Consider the following 25,661-nt stretch of genomic DNA (forward strand, 5'->3'; position numbering starts at 1 on the left):
ATTGTCAGGAATAAAAAGGACACTGTGGCAGTTTTCATGGGCGCGCACACACACACACACACACACACACACACACACACACACACACACACACAGATGCAGCAGGTGGGAACCGGTGCACTTTTCAGAAACACATTAGGCCGTTAAAAGCCCCGTGGCCCGAATCATTTCTTTTTTTTTCTTCTTCTCTGGTGGAATAGTTTATATGAATTATTAATAATCTCAGTTGTGCTGTTATATTTCACTGATCAGAGCTCAGAGTTTAATCCCTCGCTTCAGCACTTGGGGGGGGGGGGGGGGGGGGGGGTTGGGGTAGGAGATTGTGGAAGATAGAATGATTAGAATGAGAGAGAATCAAGGAGAATAAGAAGGAAATAAGAGGGGAAAAGAAAGGAAGAATAAGAGGAGAGCGAAGCAAAAGAGATAGAGAAATAACAGAATGATAGTGAATGAAAGAGAGGAAGATCGAGCAAGAGAGAAAGGAAATGGAGAGAGAGAGAGACAGAAGGAGAGAGTGAAAGGAGGAACGAAGGAGAGGGCTGGAGGAAAAGTGACCGAGGAAGGATAGTGAACGAGGGAAAGGAAGCCTTGAAAGAAGGAGCATAAGAGCTGGAGTGAAGAAGAAAGAGAAAAAGATGTGTGGAGAAAAAGAAAGATGAGAAAGAACTTGAGAGAGAAAATAAGACCTAGAGAAAGAATGAGCAAGACAAGGTAGAGAGACTAAAAGAGAGATGAAAGGAGAGAGCAAAGGGAGGTCTGAAAAAAGGGACGAAGCGTGATGGAGGAAGGATAAAGAATAAGGGAGAGGAAGATCATAAGAGGAAAGGAAATGGAGAAAGAAATAAAGGAAAAGAGAGAAAAAGCATGAAGGAGAGGGAGCCATGGAGAAAAATGAGAGGAGAGAAAAACTGAACGAGTGTGGGAGGAGCAAGAGAACAGAGGGAAGGAAGGAAAGTACACGGACTGAATTAGAGGGAGAGAAGGAGAAGATGAATGAGGTGATGGAGTGAATAAGGAGAAGAGAGAAAGAGCAAAGAGACGGAGGGCAGTGAATTAGGGAGAGCGACCGAATGAATGGTTTTATAGAACAAATAGAAGAATCAAAATACTGTAATAAATAAATAAATAAAATAACAAAAGTAAAACGATTAAATGAAAGTCCGTGAATGAATAAAATAAATAACGGGAAGTAAAAGTAAATACATTTTGAATAAGAATAAAATGAAAACAAAAATACATGCGTATATATATATATTAAAAAAAAAATCGCCAAAATAATAAATATAGAAATGAATCGAAATTAAAGAAAATTTCTACGCAGAAAAGAATGAATGAAAAAAATTCTAAATATAACAAACATATGCACTTAAAAAAATAAAACAACCAATAAGGCCTTAGGATTATAGATTCAGAGGAAATATCTGAGAGTCTTGATGCTGGAGTTTCTGGCTTCCAGAATGATTTATTTATATACTGTATTAACAAAAAGTCTGCTTGTGATCAAATTTTGTGTTTTTAACAGTGTGATATTTTTTTTACATTTTTTTATTTTATTTAACATTTGCACGGGAAAACTGTGAAAAAATGAAAAATAGACAGAAAACAGAAAGCTGGTATTGGGACATTTTACAGGAACTGACTACAACTTTAGCCCTGTGAAAGCTGTGCTGATTAGCAAAACAGACGCACACGCACACACACACTCATGTCCCTACTGACTCGTAGCCCTCGTTGTAAATTTAATGCACCCGTTTGAGGACCTCACTAATTGTGACGGATCGATGATGATTATATCCTCACGTGTTTTTACTCTCTCTCTGTCTCGCTCGCGCTCTCGTTCTCATGCCCTCATTCACTACTTCCAGTTAACTCGCTGATACACACCACAGAAAACACCCATCCGTCAATCCCCTAGGACTCTGCTGATTGGTCGGTTCCGCTCAGCGCTGGATGTGCACCTCTCCCTCCCATCGATTTCCGTTCAGAAACCTTTTATCGCTCGACTGCGCCCGATTATCACGTGCACTGACTTTCCGTTTGCATGTGAGCTTGTTAGAGCGCGATCCATCGCTAATGGCTCGGCCCTGCGAGTGTTCTTAATCAGACCCGGGACAGGAAATCGACAGATCAGACCGAGAATCAAACCGTGACTGTGTTCTTTTTTTTTTTTCTTTCCCCGTCTTTAACGATTGTATCACTGGTTTTAACAAGAGGGTGCGTTTCTTCTTTTTTCTTTTCGGCGGAAGAGAAATGTTATGTTCTCTAATTCACTCATCAACGATTGGACGTGGCCAAATTATGATTTTCGCAGAAATGAACGCAAAATCAACAAACTTCGCAGTATTCGGAGGGAAACTGGGACACAACATGGCAGACAAATCCCGATGCTCGGACACGATGTCGTATCGGGATCGATTCAAACACTGTGGTAAAAATTTTAGGCAAGTCATGTCACCATGAATAAACGGATGATTTTACAGAATATGAGGTGGTTTAGGAGGGAAAAAACAAATCTGGAGCGGTTGTAGAGGCAAGGTGTGATGTAGGATGTAGGAGGGAGGGAAAGTTCAGGAGGATGTGAGAGGAAGCAGGACAAGAAGATCGAATAAGTAGGATGGTGGAAGCTTTTCATTTCCTCCTTTGTCTGCTGCGGGGAAGGGGCGAGATACATGCTGCTGTCTTTCCTGAGCCGGGTGCCAGAAAATCAGCCCACACACACACACACGTATGCACACACATGCCGCAGTACTGTTTAAGACATTTAGCAAACAAATATGAATAAGTGGATCATTTGGATTAAGCAGGTTTGCGTTAATTGGATTGAGGATGGATAAAGTGGAGGATAACGGATCGGCGTCTTTTCTCTAAACGCAGCAGGCGATCCGGAGTCTCGCCGTCGAGCACAAAACACGCCGTCTCTAATGATCGATTCGTCGTATTTTGCTCCAAGCCTCTAAAAGAAACATATTTGTTTAACCCATTCATTATCCTGCCGTTCTTTTAAACAGTGAAAAGATGAGTACAAGAAGATGACATCATCATTACACGAAACACACTCTCTATAAAAAGATCTAGTAACATCAGGTGATTCAATTCTCGATCCTAATTGGTCAGTTTCATCTGAATGCGCTCGTTCTGATACTTTTCGTTTCTATCGTTCACGTAATCCGATGAAAAAACTCGCCGACGTCGCAAGTTTGTCGAGCAAAAACGAGACGTTTATTTGTTTAGATTTATGGAAGGCGTTTCCGGTGTCAGAGGTAAAGCTGTAACTGTTTCTGAACACACCGAGGTGTGTACGCTTCGGTGTCTCGGTAACATCGCGACAAGCCGCGTCGAATTTTTTTGATGTCTTATTAACTTCGCGAAACGGAAATAAAAAAGAGGCTGGTGAGGGAGCGAGGGTTTATAGCTGCTATAACGTAAAGTGAGAATCAGTTAAATGGATAAGTATTCAAATGAAATGAATGTTTGTAATCGTTGGCAAATTGCTGTGGTGTGGTGTAAGGAAAAAAAAGACCAGGAGTTATAGTTCCTCTGCTTCATCACGGCACCGCGCCTTTGATTATTTTCCAATAACAGCGCCACACACACTGTCTTCCCCCCTTACATATCATTTTTATAATCCTTCCGCTATTAAAATAACTATGATTTCCTCTTCGTGTTCAAGACCTTGTGTTGTTTTGGGGGGTTTTTTGGTGTAAATTTTGAAAGAATATTGCACGCATCCTTCATAGAGAGGAAAACTTGTGATGCCGTAAATCCTTGTACGCTGTACGGCTTCCTGATTAACTTCCTAATTTGATATCGAAGCACTTTACACACTTCATGTCCTCGCTCTTCTCTTATTGACTGCGGTGCAGAGAATTTTCATTTTTGTTTAAAAAAAACACAAACCAGGGTACTGATTTGGATTGAAATCCTGCAAGCTGACGCGCACAGAGAGCGAAGTCTCTGACTGGTTTAATTCTTTGGCGAGTTCCTCCATGAGCAGCTTCAGGAGATTCTGTGAGGGTTTCGTCTTCTTTTTTGCACCAGGAGCAGGATGATTAAATGGAAAAGGACATGATGAGGATTTATTTCAAAGGAAGGAACCGCCATGGGACGAGGCCCAGCGTGAGCTGGGGAACATTTTAATATCCTGTTGCTTTCTCCATGACTTTATTATTTTTGGCCTGTTGGGTATTTTTTGTGTGTTAAACGCAGTGAAAAACGTAATTGCTGAGCAGTAATTCAGAACAGTGCTGCATTAAACCGTGAAGTAACTTTAACCGTCTCTTCTGTTCATCACGTAGCAAAGAACTGCAACTAGGAACTGATGAAGTAAAACAGAAGTCAACGGTTACACCAGTTTAGATTAAATTACAGAGTTAAGAGATAATTACAATTCACGCCGTCGCAAGATCCGTTTTTAACGTAGCTTAACCCCGAAATTAGGCGTGGCTTCCTCAGTAAAATAAGAGAAAAAAAATGCATTCATGCATTTTCGGGAAAAATTCAATTTGAGCATCATACTGCCTGTGTATGTTTTTAACCAATCAGATCAGAGTAGCACACTGTGTGTGTTTTTAACCAATTAGATCAGATGATCACACTGTGTGTTTTTAACCAATCAAATGCACTAAGTGTTCAGGAACAAGTTTCTCTCTCTCACACTCTCTCTCTCTCTCTCTCTCTCTCTCGCAGTCTCACTCTCATATAAAAATTTTAATCAAGTCCTTTTATGCAAGTCATTATTCACCGCCATGTACATGTTCCTCTTCATGAAAAAGTGTGTACTGGAGATTTGCCTGTTTAAACAGAGCTGTAGGCGTCTTTTATGTGCACTCTTTTTCTAGGGCACTAGCTTCAGAACAAAATGTAGTTTTTTTTTCTAATTTAAAAAAAAATTGCACCAACAATCAGAACATCAAAACCAGTGTAGGTTTCTCCGACCAATCAGAAGACTCTGATCTCTGAATGTATTTTCTGAGTGCGCACGCACACACACAAAAAGGTCACTCAGAAGTGATGATAGAGGGAAATTTCCCTGATAATTAAGGATTATGAAGAGAACAGGAGGGAATTTCTAATAATCTCTATCTTTCTTTCATCTCTCTCTTATGCTCTCTCTCACACACTCTCTCTCCTCTCTCTCTCTCTCTCTCTCATATAGTACTATAGACTCCATTAAGGCTGAGTAATTATTTGGTGCATTGAGCTCAGGATAAAGGTTTAGACAGACAGAGAGATGGAGGATGTTGGGCTCACTGTGGAGATGATAGAAAGAGCGAGAGAGGGATAAGGAGAGGGATAGAGGGATGATTAATAACTGATGACATTCTAAGCTGATCGTAAAATCTTTATTCTTTGCTGTGGTAGTAAAGATGACGCACAGCTGACGCGTTTGATGTTCGAAACACTGGGTAGATGAAATGGTACATAGAGGTCATAATAGAACGGAGTGATGAATAGATTGGGGGACGGGTGGAGAAGCGAATAGATGGAGGTGCAGTTTGATTGATAGAGGGATGGGCCAGTGATGACTAGAGGGACGGTCTGATGCACTGAGGGAATTACGAATGGAGGGATGTACAAACAAAGTGTTCACAATCACTTTAAGAGGAACGGATGGACAGAGGGTTGGATGGAAGAATAGATGAAGCGATGAAGGGATAGAGCAAGGCACGGATTAAGTGATTGACTGATTAGACTGAAATAGACGTAGAGATGGATGGACAGATGGAAGCGAGGATGGGATGGATGTAGACTGAGAGCCATAGCATGATTAAGGGATGGGGCAAGGAGGGACGGATAGACAGAGGGACGGATGCTGTTGGTGCTAATAAATAAATAAATAAATAATTGCACTAACAATCAGAACATCAAAACCAGTGTGGGTTTCTCCGACCAATCAGAAGTCAGAGTCTCTGATATCTGCATACGTTTTCTGAGTGTGCGCGTATACACACACACACACACGCACACACAAAAAGGTCACTCAGAAGTGATGATAGAGGGAAATTTCCCTGATAATTAAGGATTATGAAGAGAACAGGAGGGAATTTCTAGTAAGCTCTATCTTTCTTTCATCTCTCTCTCTTACTCTCTTATGCTCTCTCTCACACACATTCACACACCTCTCATATTGTCCTATGGACTCCATTAACTCTGAGTAAGTAGATTGGATGGATTAAGGGATGAACAAGGGATGGACTGAGGAAGAAATAGGCTAGAGCTGCAACAACGAATCGATAAAATCAATAATAATCGATTATGAAAATCATTGTCAATGAATCCTGGGTGCATTTACTCACTACATTACTAATTGTTCCGAAAATACTTGCGTTGTGTCCCAAATGACATACTATATACTTACATTGCACTATGTTCTCTAACATCTAGTGTATGAATTTTAGAAGGTTGGTATCGTCTCAAATGGAACAATAGCGTTTTTTTTTTTTACTAACTGTAGGTATAAGTTGCTTCCTCGGCGATGGCACATGATTTCATACGCATGTAATGCGACGCTGCTAGCTTTAGCAGATACCCAGAGTCAATGAAAATACATTTCTTTAGTTTACTGTTTGTCAGCGTTACCTTTTATGCCCAACATGACCTCAGTCACCATCAGACGGAGGCGTAATCATCAAGTGACAGCGGGAAAAAGTGTGTGGCCGAAGTCCTCTAAAGCAGGGGTGCATTTTATATTAAATGTAGTATAGAAGACTGTAACCTGTAAACTTTACACAGCGGCGCTTGGGTAGCACGGTAGCACGACAGTGATGCACAAACACAAACTTCTGTTTATATCCAAAATGCTCCAATGTGTGCAAGGGGTTGGGAAAACCGGTGCAAATCGCTTAAGAGGTTCAGTTTAAATCAAGTTTATTGTGATCATATGCTGTATTTGTGTGCTTGCAGTGTCAATGCTGTTGCTTATTATAACGGCCGCGATCTGTAAGTGATCTATTAGCAACGAGGCCGCGTCACTCCTCACTAGCAGTGTAGACGCGGTGATAGACAGTGTAGCGCAAGAAAGATCTGTAATGTTAAATTAAAACACTATGATCAAAGTAAACACAAGTAAAATAATATGTCTAAAGGCAGCGAGTAACAGAAACTACAAGGTGCAGTGAAAGTGAAATTTTATTATCAGGACTGTAGTTTAATTATAAGTGCGTTTTTTTTGTGCATCCATATAATAAATAAAAATATGTTTATTTATGTATCTTTGTATGTGTGTGTGTATAATTGGACAAACTGTTATGTTAATGTAAAGTTTTAGTCTGAAGTTTAGATTAGTAACACTTAGTGTGTGGATTTTATTTTAAATAAACGGAAAATGGTACTGCAAGTTTGTCCTCTGCTCTCCGTCCGATTGTTTGAAGAAATAATCGGCCGATTAATCGATTGTGAAAATCATAATTTGTTGCAGCCCTAAAATAGACAGTGGATGGACAGATGAAGGGATGGATGAATGAACAGTTCACTGGGATGACGGCAGATTGAGAGGAATGGAAGCATTGTGGAATGGAGCAATGAATAGATAAATGGATGGAAATGGAAAGGATGAGCTGTGGAATGGATGGAGAAAGATGAAGGGGTTGGATGGATGAACAAGGAGTGGGTTATGGACAGATTTAGGGTTTGATGAATGGATTAAGAGATAGAGGGATGTGTCCATTGAAGCATCACTAAATCTAGTCCTAGAACAATGAGGGGATTTAGGGATAGTCTATCAGATAGCTAGACGGACGGACAGATGATTGGATGGATGGACAGATGGAGGTGTACAGTTTATTTGAAGAACAGAAGACACCACTGAAAGCGGATTGTTTTTTTTTTACATCGCATGCCATTGTGCTTCAGGTTGCACTGTCGTAAGTGACAGACGATGATGTCATTGTTTGTTTGTGTGTGTGTGTGTGTGTGTGAGGATGAGAACATGGTGCTTGTCTGTGTGAGATTGGTGGGTCTGACAGGTGTTGATTGGCAGCAGTGCAGTTTTTCCATCATCACCTCGGTGTCGAGAACAGGACCACGGCATGCGGTGTCGGAGTGGAGGCTGTTTATTTGGTGTACTGTGAATTTCAAAAATGAAAGATACCATCCTTCGTTAGCGTAGCGTGTTCAGTCAGCACCAGGGTTGTCACGGTTTCACATTTAGTTGCGGTGTTTGATCTGACATTAGCTCACCGACAGGATTTTCATGATTAGCCAATTAGTGTAAACGTTCCTATGAATGATTTACGTGGTACGAGATTTTATAGAAATGTCATTCTCAAAAAGCTCTATTGGGATGGGGTTTGTTTCGCATGTGGATGTGAGGTAATGGTATTATTATCAGATTATCTCGGGGATTGGAGTTCTGTCTGATTGTGTCATTTTTACGTCGTATTTTACGGTCTATACAGTGAGCAAGAGAAATAACTCCAGGTCATATACAGTATATCCTGTCTGAATTGACATGTCGGTGAAGTTTGCATTATATCCTGTTAGATGCTTTTTCTTCTGTTCGAAGACTTTCCAGGAAGTGCTAGCCCTTTTCTCTTTTCTCTCCTCTACCAACAAACCCAAAAGTTTAAAATGCAGAACAATGAAACATAAACAATTTTTAAAAAGTTCTTTATTGAGTTCCTAGCACTGGTACAGCCTAGATATGTAATGGTCATGTGACCTACTATTGAACAACTTTGCGTGGCCATGCCTCCTACAGTAATAACATTCAAAACAATTTGTTTTTTTTTTTATTCAAATGAGGTGTACAGTACACCTTACTTTTTAGAAACTTTTAGTTTGATGAGCGTGCGTACATGGCGAAGATACGGCCGTGACTGTGGTTTTGGGATTTGTGAGATTGAAATTTTATCAACAAAAAAAGTTCTCTATTTTGGTCTGGTTAGTCATTTAGACTAGACCCAACGTATAAATTTCATAAACATGTACGTTCGAGAATAATTATTTGCTTCTAATCTGTCAGACTAGCAAACCACACCTCTCTAATCGTGAACCATAATTATACAGTCCTGATTTACCACCACAGTCTTCTTTTATTTAAAAAAAAAAAAAATTATAATGGACTTATTTATAGCCACTTCAGGAGTATTTATAGAAAATTTACTGCACTTTCTCCATTTGGATCTTGTGCAAACCTCTGAAAAATGAAGCACAGTTGTGTTATTGGTTGACAATGAAAATTTCACAAAGAAATTTTAAACGGAACCAGAACTCTGAGACTACAAAACCATCCATCACCGTGACTTCTAGTGAAATAACATGACTGTGTCTTTGATCTAAGTGCCCTTAGATTTATGCTTTTGCTCAACAAAAAAAAACAAAAAAACCCGGCAGCCTTGTTATTTTTTTTAAGCCTATATTTTTTCCGTGTTAATTAAATCAGAAAGCTGGTGTGAAGTTGTTTGGGCTCTTTCTGCTCTGTCCGCGGCGGCCTTTGCAGTTTATAGACTGTATTATTATTATTCTTTTTTTCTACCAAGCACTTAAGTCTCAAGGTCATTTCGGTAATGCATTTAGTGTCAGATTTTTGGAGGAAAGAAAGCCTCAATAGTGCGCTGTTCGCCAGACTTATTTATTTCTCACATCCCGGCTTCCTGTCTGCACTATTACAACGATAAATTCTTTCTGGAAAAAGGGAGATTTCATCTATCAAGGCCATAAAGTCGAGAACTTGCTACCATAAAAGCTGAGAGTTTCACAGAAGTGCAGAATTAGATAGAAAAATAGAGTTCAATGTTCAGTTCAATATTGAGGCAGTTCCATGTGACTTTTCTCACGTAGAATGCTCGAAATGCCTCTGAATATATGTGTAAGTTTTTCACATAAAAATACTCATTAAAAAGATACACAAAACATTGAACTTTTCTGTTTAATTCAGTATTATTGAAATTCAAAACTTATGATCATAGAATGGTCAAAATCAAATCTTATCATTTATACTAACATACATTTTATATAGCAGTTTAAAACAACACACTGCAAAAATAATATCTTGGCAAGTGTAATTATCTAAAATAGGCAAATGTTTCTAATGTTTCACTTTGAGATTACAATAAAACATATATAAAACAATGAAGTCTATTCATAGAATTTTTGTTTTCTAATTTCAAGCTTGCATTTCTGTTTGTTATATTGTCACATAATTTCACATATTTTAAGCATTTATTTCTTGAACAAGACCGTTTCAAGCTTGAAATTAGTAGAAATGTCTTTAAATGTGATTAATATTTTGTAATATTTGCTACATAATCTAATTTAATATTTTATATTTTTTCTACATGTTTTTATGCTTATTACTTATTTTTATCAGTGGTGACTGTAATAACCGTTAAAGCCCTACAGTCAGATCATATTCATATTATATATAATATTTGCTTCTGCAAAAACCTTTAAACGTCTCCTAAAAGGTCAAGAGAAGTTTTCAATAAAATACTTTTTCAAGCTTGAAATGAGTAAAAAAAAAAAAAAAAATCTATAAATTTGATTAATATTTTTATATTTGCTGCCTAAAAATCTCATAATGAAATATTAGATGTATTTGTATATATTTAATATAGTTTTGTGCATATTTCAACTTTAAGATCTCTTTGTTAAAAGGCCACATTCAAGTTGTTTTTGTATTGTATATAAAGTTTCTTGCAAAGGTCATCAAAATTCTCATTAAAGTGCTTGTTTAAAAAACACTCATAACACTATTGAACTATAAATATCTATATATAAAATGTAAATGATGATTGTATTTGCATTTTTTTTTTTTTTATAAAATAAAATTTTTTATATATATAAAAAAAGTTATTCTTCCGAAAAGGTCCAACTTGTGTGATACTTTGAAATTTTATTAATATTTTTTCGTACGTAGTAATCTCATAAAGAAATATTACATACATTCACATAATTTTTTTTTTATATTTTTACCTTTTTTTCTTACTTTACTTTTTTGGCTACTATATTTTTTTATTTTTATTGTATATTTTTTGCAGTCTAATTACAGTAAGCTAAAATAACTGAGATTGAACAATTGTAATAATTGTAAAATACCTACCTTCAGGTCTTTTTCTTATCATATATAATATTTTCTGCAAAAGCCTTTAAAAATTCACAGCATTCGTTTAAAAAAAACAACATTACACTGATATCTACACACCAGTTAAACTGTTGTATACAGGACCTAGCATATTTACACAAACTATTGTATTTTTAAATATCAGCCTGTTTTCTACCTAAAAGGTCAAACTTGTGTGATATTTTCGCAGTCAATACGACTTAATATGTCATGCATAACGTTTAAGGCGTCCTCTGTATGCACTTCTGGCCTTTAACAGACTAACAGATGCTTCATCTCTGATATATAAGTCGAGTAAAATGTGTTTTTATCGACTGAATGTAGAAGCAAGAGGTCGTTTCTTTACTCTAGCATTGATCCGGTTTCAAATGAGATATCTGACATTCCACATGTTATTTTAACGCATTTGATTGGATCAGTACGTAGACATAGACACACACACACACACACACACACACGCGCGCGTAGATAGAGGACATAGTATCACTGTGGTGATATTTTTGAACAGACGCATTTCTGTGTTCTCATTCATCACCACTCAGTGTTCTATAAATAACTCACAGTGTGTAAGCTAGCACTCATCCGGACATGACACACAGTTCCTGTTCTTGATTCATGTTACGGTTCATCCTCTTTCCTAGCATTTTCCCCAAAAATTCTGTTTGGGATTTTTATTTTTCTTATTTTATTTTATTATTTTTTTTATAATTCCTGGCTCTGTCCCACGTAGACTGGATTTTTTAACGACATTTTATTCATCAGGAAATGCGCATTATAAAACATAATAGCTATAATATTTATCATATTAACTACATCTAAAAACTACATCTAAAAACTACCTCAGGAGGCCATTAATATAGCTAGTTGACAAGTACAGCTAATAATTTACCTCAGGAATTGTTACTAGCTACCTAACTTAATTACAGCTAAAGAAATTACCTCAAGAGGTTAGCTTAACTACAGCTAAAATTGCCTCAAGAAAAATTACCTCAAGAGGTTATTGCTAGCTGGCTAACTTAAATACAGCTAAAATTATCTAAGGAGGTTTTACTAACTAGCTAATTTAGTTAAGCAGCATCTTCTCCTGAAGACATGGGAGCCACATGTATAAAATGATTAAATCTTTGTTGTTATGCTATGGCTAATATTCATATCATAGCACATAGGTGTCAGCGTAGCAGTGGGACTATGTGACAATGCTTTATTAAATTCCAAGATATGATTCCCGCAAGATTCCTTAACAAATGACAAAGCCAATGTGTTAAGTCAGTGTGTGTGTATGCATCTGAGAGAGAGAGCATCTTAGCAAACTTTATCCGCATTTCATACACAGCTCGAGGAGCAGCCGTCCTGCGGGAGGATTATATAATCATCTGCACATGAGGCGTGTACGTGTGTGAGACAATGAGACTAGAGGAGTGTGTGAAAGGACAGAGAGAGGGAGTGTGTGTGTGTGTGTGTATTAGCGTGCATTAGTGTGTAATAGTACATCATGTCTGTGTCTTAGTGAGTTGTGGAGTGTGTGTGTGTAGCTGCACACCAACTGACACAAGTCCTCTTCATTCTGCAGCCAGTTACATAACAGTAACACTTGCACTTAGCACTTAGTCACACACACACACACATTGTCCTGCTGCTATTGACACACACTGTGTGTGTGTGTGTGTGTGTGTGTGTGTGTGTGTGTTTGTGTGTGTGTGTGTGTGTAAGCAAGCAACAGACTGTAGTAAGATGTAGGGCAGTGTAGTGGCAGAGCCATCTCACCTCCTCTCCTGCTGTTGAACACACACGTACTGAATATATAAATGTATATATATTTAAATAAGTGTGTGTATGTATATATATATATATATATATATATATATATATATATATATATATATATATATATATACATATATGCACACACAGAATATGAACAAATTATTTTTATGTTTGGGCTTGCTAGTACGGCGATTCACCTCCGGACATAGTGATATAACCAATGATGAAAATACTTTCTCTCTCTCTCTCTCTCTCTCTCTCTCTCTATATATATATATATATATATATATATATATATATATATATATATATATATATATATATATATATATATATATATGTGTGTATGTGTGTGTGTATTTAGTTAAATTTGACTATTTTTTTTGTGGGGAAAGTTCAAGTTTAAGGAATACTGGAGCGTGTGGAATGTCACAGTGTAAGGAATACTGAAGCATGAGGAATGCTGGAGTGTAAGGAACACTGGAGCGTGGGGAATGCAGGAGTGTAAGGAATACTGGAGCGTGTGGAATGTCACAGTGTAAGGAATACTGGAGTGTGGGGAATGCCGGAGTGTAAGGAATACTGGAGCGTGGGGAATGCTGGAGAGTAAGGAATACTGGAGCGTGTGGAATGTCACAGTGTAAGGAATGCTGGAGTGTGGGGAATGCCGGAGTGTAAGGTATACTGAAGTGTGGGGAATGTCAGAGTGTAAGGTATACTGGAGCGCGTGGAATGTCACAGTGTAAGGAATGCTGGAGTGTGGGGAATGTCACAGTGTAAGGAATACTGGAGCGTGGGGAATGCCGGAGTGTAAGGAATACTGGAGCGTGGGGAATGCTGGAGTGTAAGGAATACTGGAGTGTGGGGAATGCCGGAGTGTAAGGAATACTGGAGCGTGGGGAATGCCGGAGTGTAAGGGATACTGAAGTGTGGGGAATGCTGGAGTGTAAGGAATACTGGAGCATGGGGAATGCCGGAGTGTAAGGAATACTGGAGCATGGGGAATGCCGGAGTGTAAGGGATACTGAAGTGTGGGGAATGCCGGAGTGTAAGGGATACTGAAGTGTGGGGAATGCCGGAGTGTAAGGGATACTGAAGTGTGGGGAATGCCGGAGTGTAAGGGATACTGAAGTGTGGGGAATGCCGGAGTGTAAGGGATACTGAAGTGTGGGGAATGTCAGAGTGTAAGGTATACTGGAGCGCGTGGAATGTCACAGTGTAAGGAATGCTGGAGTGTGGGGAATGTCACAGTGTAAGGAATGCTGGAGCGTGGGGAATGCCGGAGTGTAAGGTATACTGAAGCGTGGGGAATGTCAGAGTGTAAGGTATACTGGAGCGCGTGGAATGTCACAGTGTAAGGAATGCTGGAGTGTGGGGAATGTCACAGTGTAAGGAATACTGGAGCGTGGGGAATGCCGGAGTGTAAGGAATACTGGAGCGTGGGGAATGCTGGAGTGTAAGGGATACTGAAGTGTGGGGAATGCCGGAGTGTAAGGAATACTGGAGCGTGGGGAATACCGGAGTGTAAGGGATACTGAAGTGTGGGGAATGCCGGAGTGTAAGGGATACTGAAGTGTGGGGAATGCCGGAGTGTAAGGGATACTGAAGTGTGGGGAATGCCGGAGTGTAAGGAATACTGGAGCGTGGGGAATGCCGGAGTGTACATGGCTCTCCCCACAGGAGTATCTCAAACCTTTTCCCCCCCACTGAGCTTTCAAACAGAATCAACCCCTCTGGTAGCTTGTACATTTCAGCTCGGCCTTGTCCCAATCCTTCACTCTCTCTCTCTCTCTCTCTTGAACTCTTGCTCCTTGTTCACTCTCAGCTCCAGGGAAAAGAGTGTTAAAGCTATCGTGCCTTGTTACCATGGAAACCAGCAACTTTTTCTCACTCCCTCACATTAAGCCCGGTGTGTGTGTGTCGTGATTTGACTCATCGACTATTGTATGATTTTTTTTTTTTCTGTGAGAGATTTCTCAGCTTTTTCTGCAGTAATGTCACAGTAGGAAAGGTAACGAAGATGCATTTTTTTAAACAAAAAAGTCTTGACAAAAAACATCCTGATGGTTAGTGAATAAAGCTTATGTTATAAACAAGTCCTTTTTGCATTAAAAAGCCTGTGTTGAATAATTACATTTGTTTCAAATAGTGAGTTCATTCAATATGAAAATACTTTTTTTTTTTTTTTTAAAATACGGACAGATTTTTTTAAATCCAAATGCATAAATTTATTCATGTGATAAAGGAGTAATTAACATTTTATTTCCCACTTACCTGCTGTTGTTTTATACTGTTTTACAATGTTTTTTATTGTAAAAAACATTTCATTACTAGTGAGCTTACATAAACACAGCTAAACTTACCTTAGATATCTAACTTAAATACAGCAAAAATTAGCACAGGAGGTTATAAATAGCTAGCTAAGTTAAATACGATTAAAAAAAAACACCTCAAGAGGTTATTACTAGTTAGCTAACTTAAAGTGCACCTATTATGGATTTTCAGAGCAGTTTGTGAATGTAAAAAGTCTGCAAAGTTTCAAAAATCAAAGCGCAGAGTTGTTGACTCCCACAAGAAGGAAGCGATTCTGAACAGCTGAATCGAGTCGTTAGTAATTCCAGACTTACTTCCTGTACTAGCCTATGTAGGTTAGTAACAAAAAACCCTGCCTCTGGTCTTCATCGGCTGCTCGCGAACAGACAGAGCTGAAACTCGTTATGGTAGTGGGCGTTTCCTTTTTGACACATGCTGACAGCGGTAGACCAATCACAACCGACTGGGACATCTGACTGTCTGACATCTGACCATGTGTCCTTTTCGACACATGCTGACAGTGGTAGACCAGTCAAACCGACTGGGACATCAGAGCAGAGTATGCTCTCTGAAAGGAGGAGTTTAGAATGAATCCTTTAGAACGGATCATTCAGCGAGTCATTTGTGACACTGGGGGGAAAAGGTAATGCTGCAATTAAAATTATGGGCACATTAAAATGTTCATGTAGATCTATTTTATGAGACCTTTATAACAAAATTAGGCACGTTTCAAAACCATAATAGGTGCGCTTTAAATAAGAATATATAAATAAATAAAAAACCATCTCAGAAGGTTATTGCTAGCTATCTAAGTTAAATACAGCAAAAATTAACTCAGTGGGTGATTACTAGCTAGCTAACTGAAATACAGCTAAAAATGACCTCAGCAGGTTATTACTAGCTAGCTAACTATTCCATTATTTTATTATTATTTGTTTTGAGGTGTCAAGGACATTAAGTGACATAGATGTAGCTATCTGAAGCGTAACTTGCTGAAAATTTGTTGATGTAATTTAATTCCCAGTTCTGAAAAAAATAGCGATAGCGGTTTTATAAGGTAATAAATTTTTTTTTAAAATATCGCTTAGATTTGCTACTTTTAATCTAGCAAACTCATCCAAATGTTTAGCTAGATTGTTCATTTTAACGCCGTTTACTTAGCATGCTAGTTAGCGTTACTTTCGTTGTTAACGTTCTACAGACACACAGAGGTGTCGATACAGTCCTGTTCACTGTTTGAAGTCATTACCGAGCATGAGTGCGTGTTCTTATTTTAAAAACGGTCTCCCTGCGTCGTCATGCAAGACTCGGGTGTTGGGTGAGTCGATGAGGTCGTGTTAAAAACAGCCCGTATTAAAAAGCAGCGCTTGTGATAAAATTGAAATTGCTCTTTTATACAGTCGTAAACGTTAGCAGTACCACTGTAATGTATTGCATAAAAGCAAATGTCAGACCTTCGTCATGAATATTTAATCTTTCGGCTTTCTTCAATTATTTACGCGTAACATAATGTCTTCCTGACGCTGGCGTATAGCCGGAGTTCACGTAAACGCCCTCTGTATTCGTGCAGGAACAAAATTGAATACGAGCCCAGGGCTTCTTCGTCTTTCTGGTACATTCCGAGGAGATGACGAAGAACTCAGGAGGGAGAGATGCAAAAAAAAAAAAAAAAAGAAAGTGAGAGAAATGAGGGATTTTGTGAGGTGATACCTGCGAGAGAGAATCTGAGAGGGTGTGAAGTCTTTTGGGAGACTGCAGCTCTATGTAAAGCCTCTTCTCTCACACACACACACACACACACTACCTGAGGAAGTTATCTCCCCATCCATCCTCTCCTCTCGAATAACACATTCCCCACTCCAGCTCGTCTCATCCTGCTCGCTAATTTAATAACGTCTCCATTTAAGGTCCCGCTAATCTCATTCCTCCCTCGCTCTGATAGCACAGACCGAGACGTCCTTCATCTGGATTGGAACACAGCCGATAGTGTAACCCATTAGCGTAAGACGATAGCTTCTCCGTTATCTTCGTTGTTTAGGGACGAGCCGTGTTATAACAGAAGAAGTAATTGTTTCGTTTTGTTTAATCATGTTATGTGATCGTGGCTCAAGGGGCGGAGTTACATCTGTTTGGTTTGATCACGGATTTGATCACTATAAGCGTATACCTAGCGTAAAATGATCTATTTACATCACACAGCATAGTGTTTCTAGTTTGTTGGCACTGTGCGAAGATTGGCGAACGGAGGTCGCATAACTAATGTTAGGTAAATTAGTATTTTGTTTCATTAACAAGAACGCTTACTTGCACGTGCTATTTTATTGTGTAAATTAACGTAGTGTTCTAAGGAGTGAAAAGAAAAGCTAATCGGATCAGATTAACATAAGCTCCGCCTCTCATTGATTCGTGGACTCCCTGTCACAAGGCGTCTTCGCAACGGGTGTGGCGATTCTCTCTGTCGCGTTCCCCAGCCACCTCGACTTAAATGACGCGTCTTTGTATTTAATAATTGTCACGTCTTTAGTAACCGATACGCCGCTATTTCCTTCGCTTGTGTTTTACGACATTCCAGAGCCGTGACGTAGCAAGTGGTAGCTTCAGCTAGCTATAGCACTGTTTTCAAAAGATCTCTTACCACACGTTTATTAGTGATTGATTACCACTTCCTCACAGTGTTTTAACAGAATGACCAGAACAAAGCCCCGCCCGCTCGTTTTCTATTGGCTCACAGATTTAGCAGGTTCACGTAGATGAGCTCGGCGTCCTTAAAGAAGGCGGATTTTACGATTGATTTCCAGAGAGTTCATTAATGTTTTTGGAGGGAAAACCCACACATGTAGTCGACAGCTAAGCCAGTAATAATCCGCTCTTAAGGTGTGATCGGTGACGATGCTAACATAAGCTAGGTAGCTAAAGTTACACAGGAGTCAGTCATGTTTTGGGGAAAAAGAGTCATTTCTTCTTCTCATCCTCTTTAGAATTTTTTCTCCCCCCATTTTTTCTGAATTTCTGAGGACGGATAGACAAACACGAACAGAAAGTGAATCAACAAGTTGGTAAACTTATTCCATCGATTAGCATCCGGATGGTCTCGACCTTCTTCTCCTGCTGTCTCCATATGCATTATTCCACCATCACTGGGCCTACGAGAGAAAACACACACACACACACACACACACACACACACACACACACACACACACACACACACTCTCCCTTGCTAAGTGCTTCTGGAAGAACCCTCACACTTGTCTGCATGCGTTATTATCCTGGAGCTGTCTGTCTCTCTGACTTTACATATCGACACGTTTCTATTCTGAAATCTCCGGGAAAAAAAGTCACACTTGCTACGTCACGTCTAAACGTTTACACCATCACTTTATTCGCTTTATTTATATCGCAACAACTTTTACACACACACACACACACCCACTGCGCATCTCTCCGTGTCTCCATCTGTCTTTCTTTCTGTCTCTATCCCTCGTTTAGTCTCCGGATGAACGTGGCTAACGGAGTTCGTCTCTCGTTCTCGCTAAAACCCGAGGTGCAGATGTCCCGAATTTCGAGTGGTTGAAAGCGTGAGAGCGCTGTTGCTAGGCGATGTGAGGACGCCTGTTAAAAGAGACCTCCTTACGTTATTTCTCGTTACTTGATTACGATCCAATCGATAAGATTATTAAAGCTAACGTAATGCTGGATGTTTTTTTCTGTTTATTTCAAGCATTTATTTCTAGAAGAATCAATAAAAGCACATTAGGGGAAAAAAGGTGTAGAATTGGGTTTTATAATTGATTTTTATCTTTTTTTTAAATTATCCTTCACAATAATAACAGGATCTTTGGTTTGTCGTTCTGAGAGAACCCTTTAAGGTCCTATGTAGAACCCTAAGACAAGATTTTCTTTATATATATAGGGTTTAATTTAGGAAACAAAGAACCTTTGAGCATTAACACTATAAAGAAGAAGTTCGTTTTCCGGATGTTTCCGTATTTGGAGATCTGCAGAACTTGGTAGGAACCACCAGTGCTCAGGTTCTACTGCGCTCAGACGTCCAGGTCCTGTCTGAGGAAGGACAGAACTGGAGAGATGATGAATGTGAAATGTTGTCATGCTGACCGCTAGCGTTCCCTGCGGGTCAGCGGTTGGTGTGATTAGCGAGGTTGTGTAAGGTGTTATGTTCTCCTCCCGTCCACCAGGCGCGCTATAAGCAGAGTTTAGACCCCACAGTGGACGAGGTGAAGAAGCTGTGTACGTCTCTGAGGAGGAATGCTAAAGAGGAGCGTGTCCTGTTCCACTACAACGGACACGGTGTCCCCCGTCCCACCGTCAACGGAGAGATCTGGGTCTTTAACAAGGTACACACACACACACCGCACGCACACACACACTACACACACATCACAGACACACACGCACACTACACACACACACAGACACACGTATACCACACACACATCACACACACTACACACCACACACACACTACACACACACACAGACACGCGTATACCACACGCACATCACACACACTACACACCACACACACACTACACACCACACACACACTACACACACACACAGACACGCGTATACCACACGCACATCACAGACACGCACGCACACACACACTACACACACACTACACGCACATCACAGACACACACGCACACTACACACACACACTACACACACACGCACACCACACTACACACACACACCACACACACACTACACACCACACGCAGACTACACACACACTACACGCACATCACAGACACACACGCACACTACACACACACACACTACACACACACGCACACCACACTACACACACACTACACACCACACACACACTACACACCACACACACACTACACACCACACGCAGACTACACACACACTACACACACATCACAGACACGCGTATACCACACGCACATCACACACACTACACACCACACACACACTACACACCACACGCACACTACACACCACACACACACTACACACCACACGCAGACTACACACACACTACACACACATCACAGACACACACGCACACTACACACACACACACTACACACACACGCACACCACACTACACACGCACACTACACACGCACACTACACACGCACACTACACACACACTACACACCACACTACACACACGCACACACACACACCACACTACACACACACACCACACTACACACACACACCACACTACACACACACACCACACGCACACTACACACACACGCACACTACACACACACACACAGACACACAAACACTACACGCACACTACACACGCACACTACGTACGCACACTACACGCACACTACACGCACACTACACGCACACTACACACACACACCACATGCACACTACACACACACACCACATGCACACTACACACACGTGCACACTACACACACACGCACACCACACTACACACACGCACACCACACACACACCACACACACTACACACACACACGCACGCACAACACACACACACTACATGCACACCACACGCACACACAGACACACACGCACACCACACTACACAGACTACACACACACACGCACGCACACCACACACACACTACACGCACACCACACGCACACACAGACTACACATACACACACACTACACATACACGCATACACATATATACACACACACACACACACACACACACACACACACACAGACAATGTTCAGTAACTGTATTAAACATCTCCCTCAGTGAAAATAAGAAATTCTGAGTAATTCAGAGAAAAGCTGTCTCACTCTCTTCCTGTCTCACTCACACAGTTTCAGCCTGCTCTGCCCTCTGTCTGTCTACCTCACTGTCTGTCTCTCTTTGTGTTTGTCTGTCTGTATGTCTGTCTATCCATCTGTCTCTCTACATATTCATCTATCTGTCTCTGTCAGATCTGTCTCTCTAACTTTGTGTCCGTCTGTCTGTCTGTCTCTCTGTCTACCTTTCACTACCTGTCTACTACCTTGTATCTGTCTGTGTTTGTCTGTCTTCCACTCTGTGTATCTGTCTGTCTGTTTGCTTAGGTGTCTGTCTATCTTTGTATCCCTCTGTATATACCCTGTATATTTATCTTTCTATACGTGTCTGTCTGCATGTATGTGTCTGCCTTTCACTACCCTCGATCCATCTTTCTATCTGTCTGTCTATCTATCTTTCTTTCTTTCTTAATCTATTTGTGTCCGTCTTTGTACCTGTCTTTCTGTCTGTCTATCTGTATGTCATTGTTCTCTTTCTCTCTCACTCTGCTCCCACACTTTCTCCATCTGTCCCCCTCTTTCTGACTTTCATCTTGTCATTTTGTCCATCTCTTCATCCCATTCATTCCCTCTTTTATGACCAACAATACTAAACACACCCGTACTGACAGCAGCACTGATGTAGAGATCACTAATCTCTCTCTCTCTCGCTCTCTCTCTCTCCATTTCAGAACTACACTCAGTACATCCCTCTGTCCATCTACGACCTGCAGACGTGGATGGGGAGTCCCTCCATCTTTGTGTACGACTGCTCCAACGCCGGCATCATCGTCAAGTCCTTCAAACAGTTCGCACTGCAGAGGGAGCAGGAGCTGGAGGTCAGACACACACACACACACACACGCACACACACACACACTACACTCACACATACTACACACTCTATACACACACTACACACAATACAGGCACACTCACACAAATACAGACACACACACTACATACACACTGCACACTCAGACAAATACAGACACACACAAAAACACACAATATACACACTCTACATACACACTACACACACACATTCACACACACAATACACACTACAGGCACACTCTGACAAATACAAACACACACAGCACACTCTATACACACTCTACCAACACACTCACACACACAATACACACTACAGGCACACTCACATAAATACAGACACACACACACACTCTATACACACTCTGCATACACACTACACACACACTCACACACAGTACACACCACAGGCACACTCACACAAATACAGACACACACACTACACACACAACACACTCTACATACACACTACACACACACACACACACACACACACACACACACACACACACACACAATACACACTACAGGCACACGGGCAGCTGGTAGAGTGGGTTGTCCATTAATCATAGGGTTGGCAGTTCGATTCCCGGCACACATATGTCCACATGCCAAAGTGTCCTTGGGTAAGACACTGAACCCCACTTGCCCACGAGACTAGCACCTTGTGTGTGTGTGTGTGTGTGTGTGTGTGTGTGTGTGTGTGTGTGTGTGTGTGAGAGAGAGAGAGAGAGAGAGAGAGAGAGAGAGAGAGAATGGGTGAATGAGAAACAGTGTAGAACTGCTAAGGTTAAAAAGTGCTATATAAGTGCAGACCATTCACCAATTACATATACACACACACTACACACACTCAACACGCACACACACACACACACACACAAATTCACAAATCTCTCTCTCTTTCTCTACACACACAGTCTCACTACACACACACACACATACAGACACACATAATGTTTTTGAATGTGCACCTTGGAAATCTGTAGCTTCCCCGCCCCCTTTTTTACGCTCTGACCACCCTTCTCTCTCTCTCTCTCTCTCTCTCTCTCCTGACTCCGTTGTGTCAGACAGGTTTAGATTAAACCCAAAGTCCACCGAGTCTTTACACTGTAGGGGTCATGGGTCACACAGTGATTGAGGGAGTGAGGGTAACGGAGGAGAAAAGAGCAGGAGCTCATCTCTCCATTCATCAATAACACTTAAACCTGACAAGGTGGTGGAGAGAGAGAGAGAGAGAGAGAGACTCACTCCTGCTTTCCTTCTTCAACTGTTTATATACACTTCTGTAGTAGAGTTGAACTGCTGCTGCACTCTGTGTGTTTGTGTGTGTGAGAGAGAGACTGTATTTGTGTGTGTGTGTGTGTGTGTGTGTGTGTGTGTCTCATTTTGAAGAGTTATATTTACATCTTCTCTTTAATTAAACACCACAACTGTGTGTGTGTAAAACATATATGCTTATGTGTTAATTAATGCGAGTGTTTTTGCATAATCTAATTTGCATATTCAGTATGTGGTGTTTACAATCAAAGCTGTGTGATGCCAGAGAAAAGCCGACATTGCTGCGTTATTAAACTGTGATAGGTGTGTGTGTGTGTGTGTGTGTGTGTGTGTGTGTGTGTGTGTGTGTTTGGCGCAAGTTATCACGTAGTGGCTAACACTAATGTTAAAGTCCCGTTTGCAATGTTTAAATAATGTCACAATGTAAACGCTAGAGTTTGATACCAGGTTGTTGTTTTTTTCCCCTGTAACATGTACGGCTGCCATGGAGCTTCTTCAGTCGAATAAATTGCTGACATCTATGTAAAATCTATAGCTTTCGCTGTGTAACTTATGAGGTAAGTATTGAGTAGAGCAGAAAATAGATTAGTGCAGAACAGAGAGAGGACCTAGAAGAAGCAGTAGGGGAGCCCAAAGTTTTGCTTCCATTTAATTGCAGACAATTGTTAGACATCCAACATTTAATGTCCTCAAGACATTTAAAAAGGGACCCAGAAGGACTGATGCCATTTGATTTAACTGGAAAATATAATTGGGTATCATCAGCATAGCAATGAAAGGAAATATCATGTTTCCGATATATAGAACCTGAGGGAAGCATGTAAAGAGAAAACAACAAAGACCCAATATGGAGCCCTGAGGAATACCACACGATAAGGGGGCTGATGAAGAAGAGAAATTCCCTATGTTTACTGCGAAAGCCCTATCTTTCAGATAAGACGCAAACCACTGCAAAACCATGCCCTTGATACCAACCACAGACGCTAAGCGATTTAAAAGAATACTATGGTCGATAGTATCTAATGCAGCACTAAGATCCAATAAGACCAACGCAGCACAAGTGCCAGAGTCAAGTGACATTAAAATATCATTAGTAACCTTTAACAGTGCTGTGTAAAGAACTTGTCTAGAATATTAGAAAAATTCAAATGAGAATCTAACTGTTCATAAACAACTTTTTTCCAGCAACTCGGAGATAACAGGCAATTTGGAAATAGGCCTATAGTCGTTGTGTAAAGTTGGATCGAGATGAGGGTTTTTTTAAGCAAAGGCAGCACAATTGCATGTTTGAGGCTGGCTGGTGCAACTCCGGTAGCTAAAGAGCTGTTAATAATGGTTCTCACAACTGGACTGACAGTTTCAAAAACCTCGTAACAAAAGACGTGCTGGAAAAACATCCATCATACAGCTTGAACACTTCATCTGTGAGATTGAATCAGAAAGTTGGTTAAATACCTGAGCGGAGGGGAATCCTCTAGAGGATCACATCATGAAGGCAGAATAGGAGAATTGATCACTTCAATTTTGTTGACGAAACAGTTAAGAAATTCATCACCGGACTCAGGAGAGGGGGGTCAGGTCTAACAGCCCGAGAAAGATTTAGCACAGAATCAATAGTATTAAATGGTATTAGTACCTTAGGCCTATTTGCTTTCACAGCTATTCATTTGGAGAGATCATTTGATTTAGCCTCTTTCACTGACCTCTGATAATTTATTAAAGCCGTCTTAAAAATGTCATAAGAGACATGCAGTTTATCTTTCTTCCACTTACGCTCCATTTTCCTGCACTCTTGTCTAAGAGCACGGGTACAATCGTTAAGCCACGGCTGAAGAGCATGTTTCTTTTTAACTCTCCTGGACTTGAGTGGAGCGCTAGTGTCTGAGGTGAGAGAGCAAGTGTTATTAACAACTTCAACCAGCTCTGCAGTATCCATATCATTGTTATACGTATCAAGGAAACTGGCATCTTACTGTCATTTTAATTTCACAAATAGTTGCAGTTGTACTAAATATCAGAAGACGACGTCAGAATGGAGCAGCTGCTCTGCCAGTCTGATCCAAGTAACTGCCCTTATGCGACCAGGCCCATGGGTGTGGGAGAGACGAGCACACACCTTCTGACCAATCAGATTCGAGCATTTAACCACACACAAAATAATCATCATAAAACAAAATTAACATTTATTTATTTTTATTATTTAATATATTTCTTTTTATATATATACTTATCTCTATACACCAATTGTATCTTATAGTGAACTGAAGCATCACAAAATGGCCGCCATTTGATCCCTAAGCCGACGATGAGGAGGGGAAAAAATGTCAGACGGAGAAAGCTCTCGTACACACGTGTGCTCTCACAGCCTCGCTTCTTTCGCCCAGCAGGTGGCGGCAATAAACCCGAACCACCCCCTGGCACAGATGCCCCTCCCTCCATCCATGAAGAACTGCATTCAGCTAGCAGCGTGTGAAGCTACCGAGCTCCTGCCCATGAACCCTGACCTCCCTGCTGACCTGTTCACCTCCTGCCTGACCACGCCCATCAAAATCGCTCTGCGCTGGTAAAACACACACACACCCCATATATAAGAAATGAAGAAATGTCGTAATCATATTGTTG

The 25,661-nt window shown here is 40.5% G+C and overlaps 1 protein-coding gene across 2 annotated transcripts in view; it reads left to right on the top strand.

Annotated features, from left to right (window-relative positions):
• The window catches only part of rptor (regulatory associated protein of MTOR, complex 1), a 100,674-nt gene that overhangs the window by 17,054 nt on the left and 57,959 nt on the right, over nucleotides 1–25,661 (top strand). For both annotated transcript variants that reach the window (XM_017481138.3, XM_017481139.3), the window contains exons 5-7: nucleotides 19,336–19,494; nucleotides 21,617–21,763; nucleotides 25,427–25,602. In XM_017481138.3, coding sequence (XP_017336627.1) covers nucleotides 19,336–19,494; nucleotides 21,617–21,763; nucleotides 25,427–25,602 — 482 coding nt within the window. The remainder of the gene's footprint in view (nucleotides 1–19,335; nucleotides 19,495–21,616; nucleotides 21,764–25,426; nucleotides 25,603–25,661) is intronic.

Source organism: Ictalurus punctatus, chromosome 12 (assembly GCF_001660625.3).
Source record: "Ictalurus punctatus breed USDA103 chromosome 12, Coco_2.0, whole genome shotgun sequence".
Classification (NCBI taxonomy): domain Eukaryota; kingdom Metazoa; phylum Chordata; class Actinopteri; order Siluriformes; family Ictaluridae; genus Ictalurus; species Ictalurus punctatus.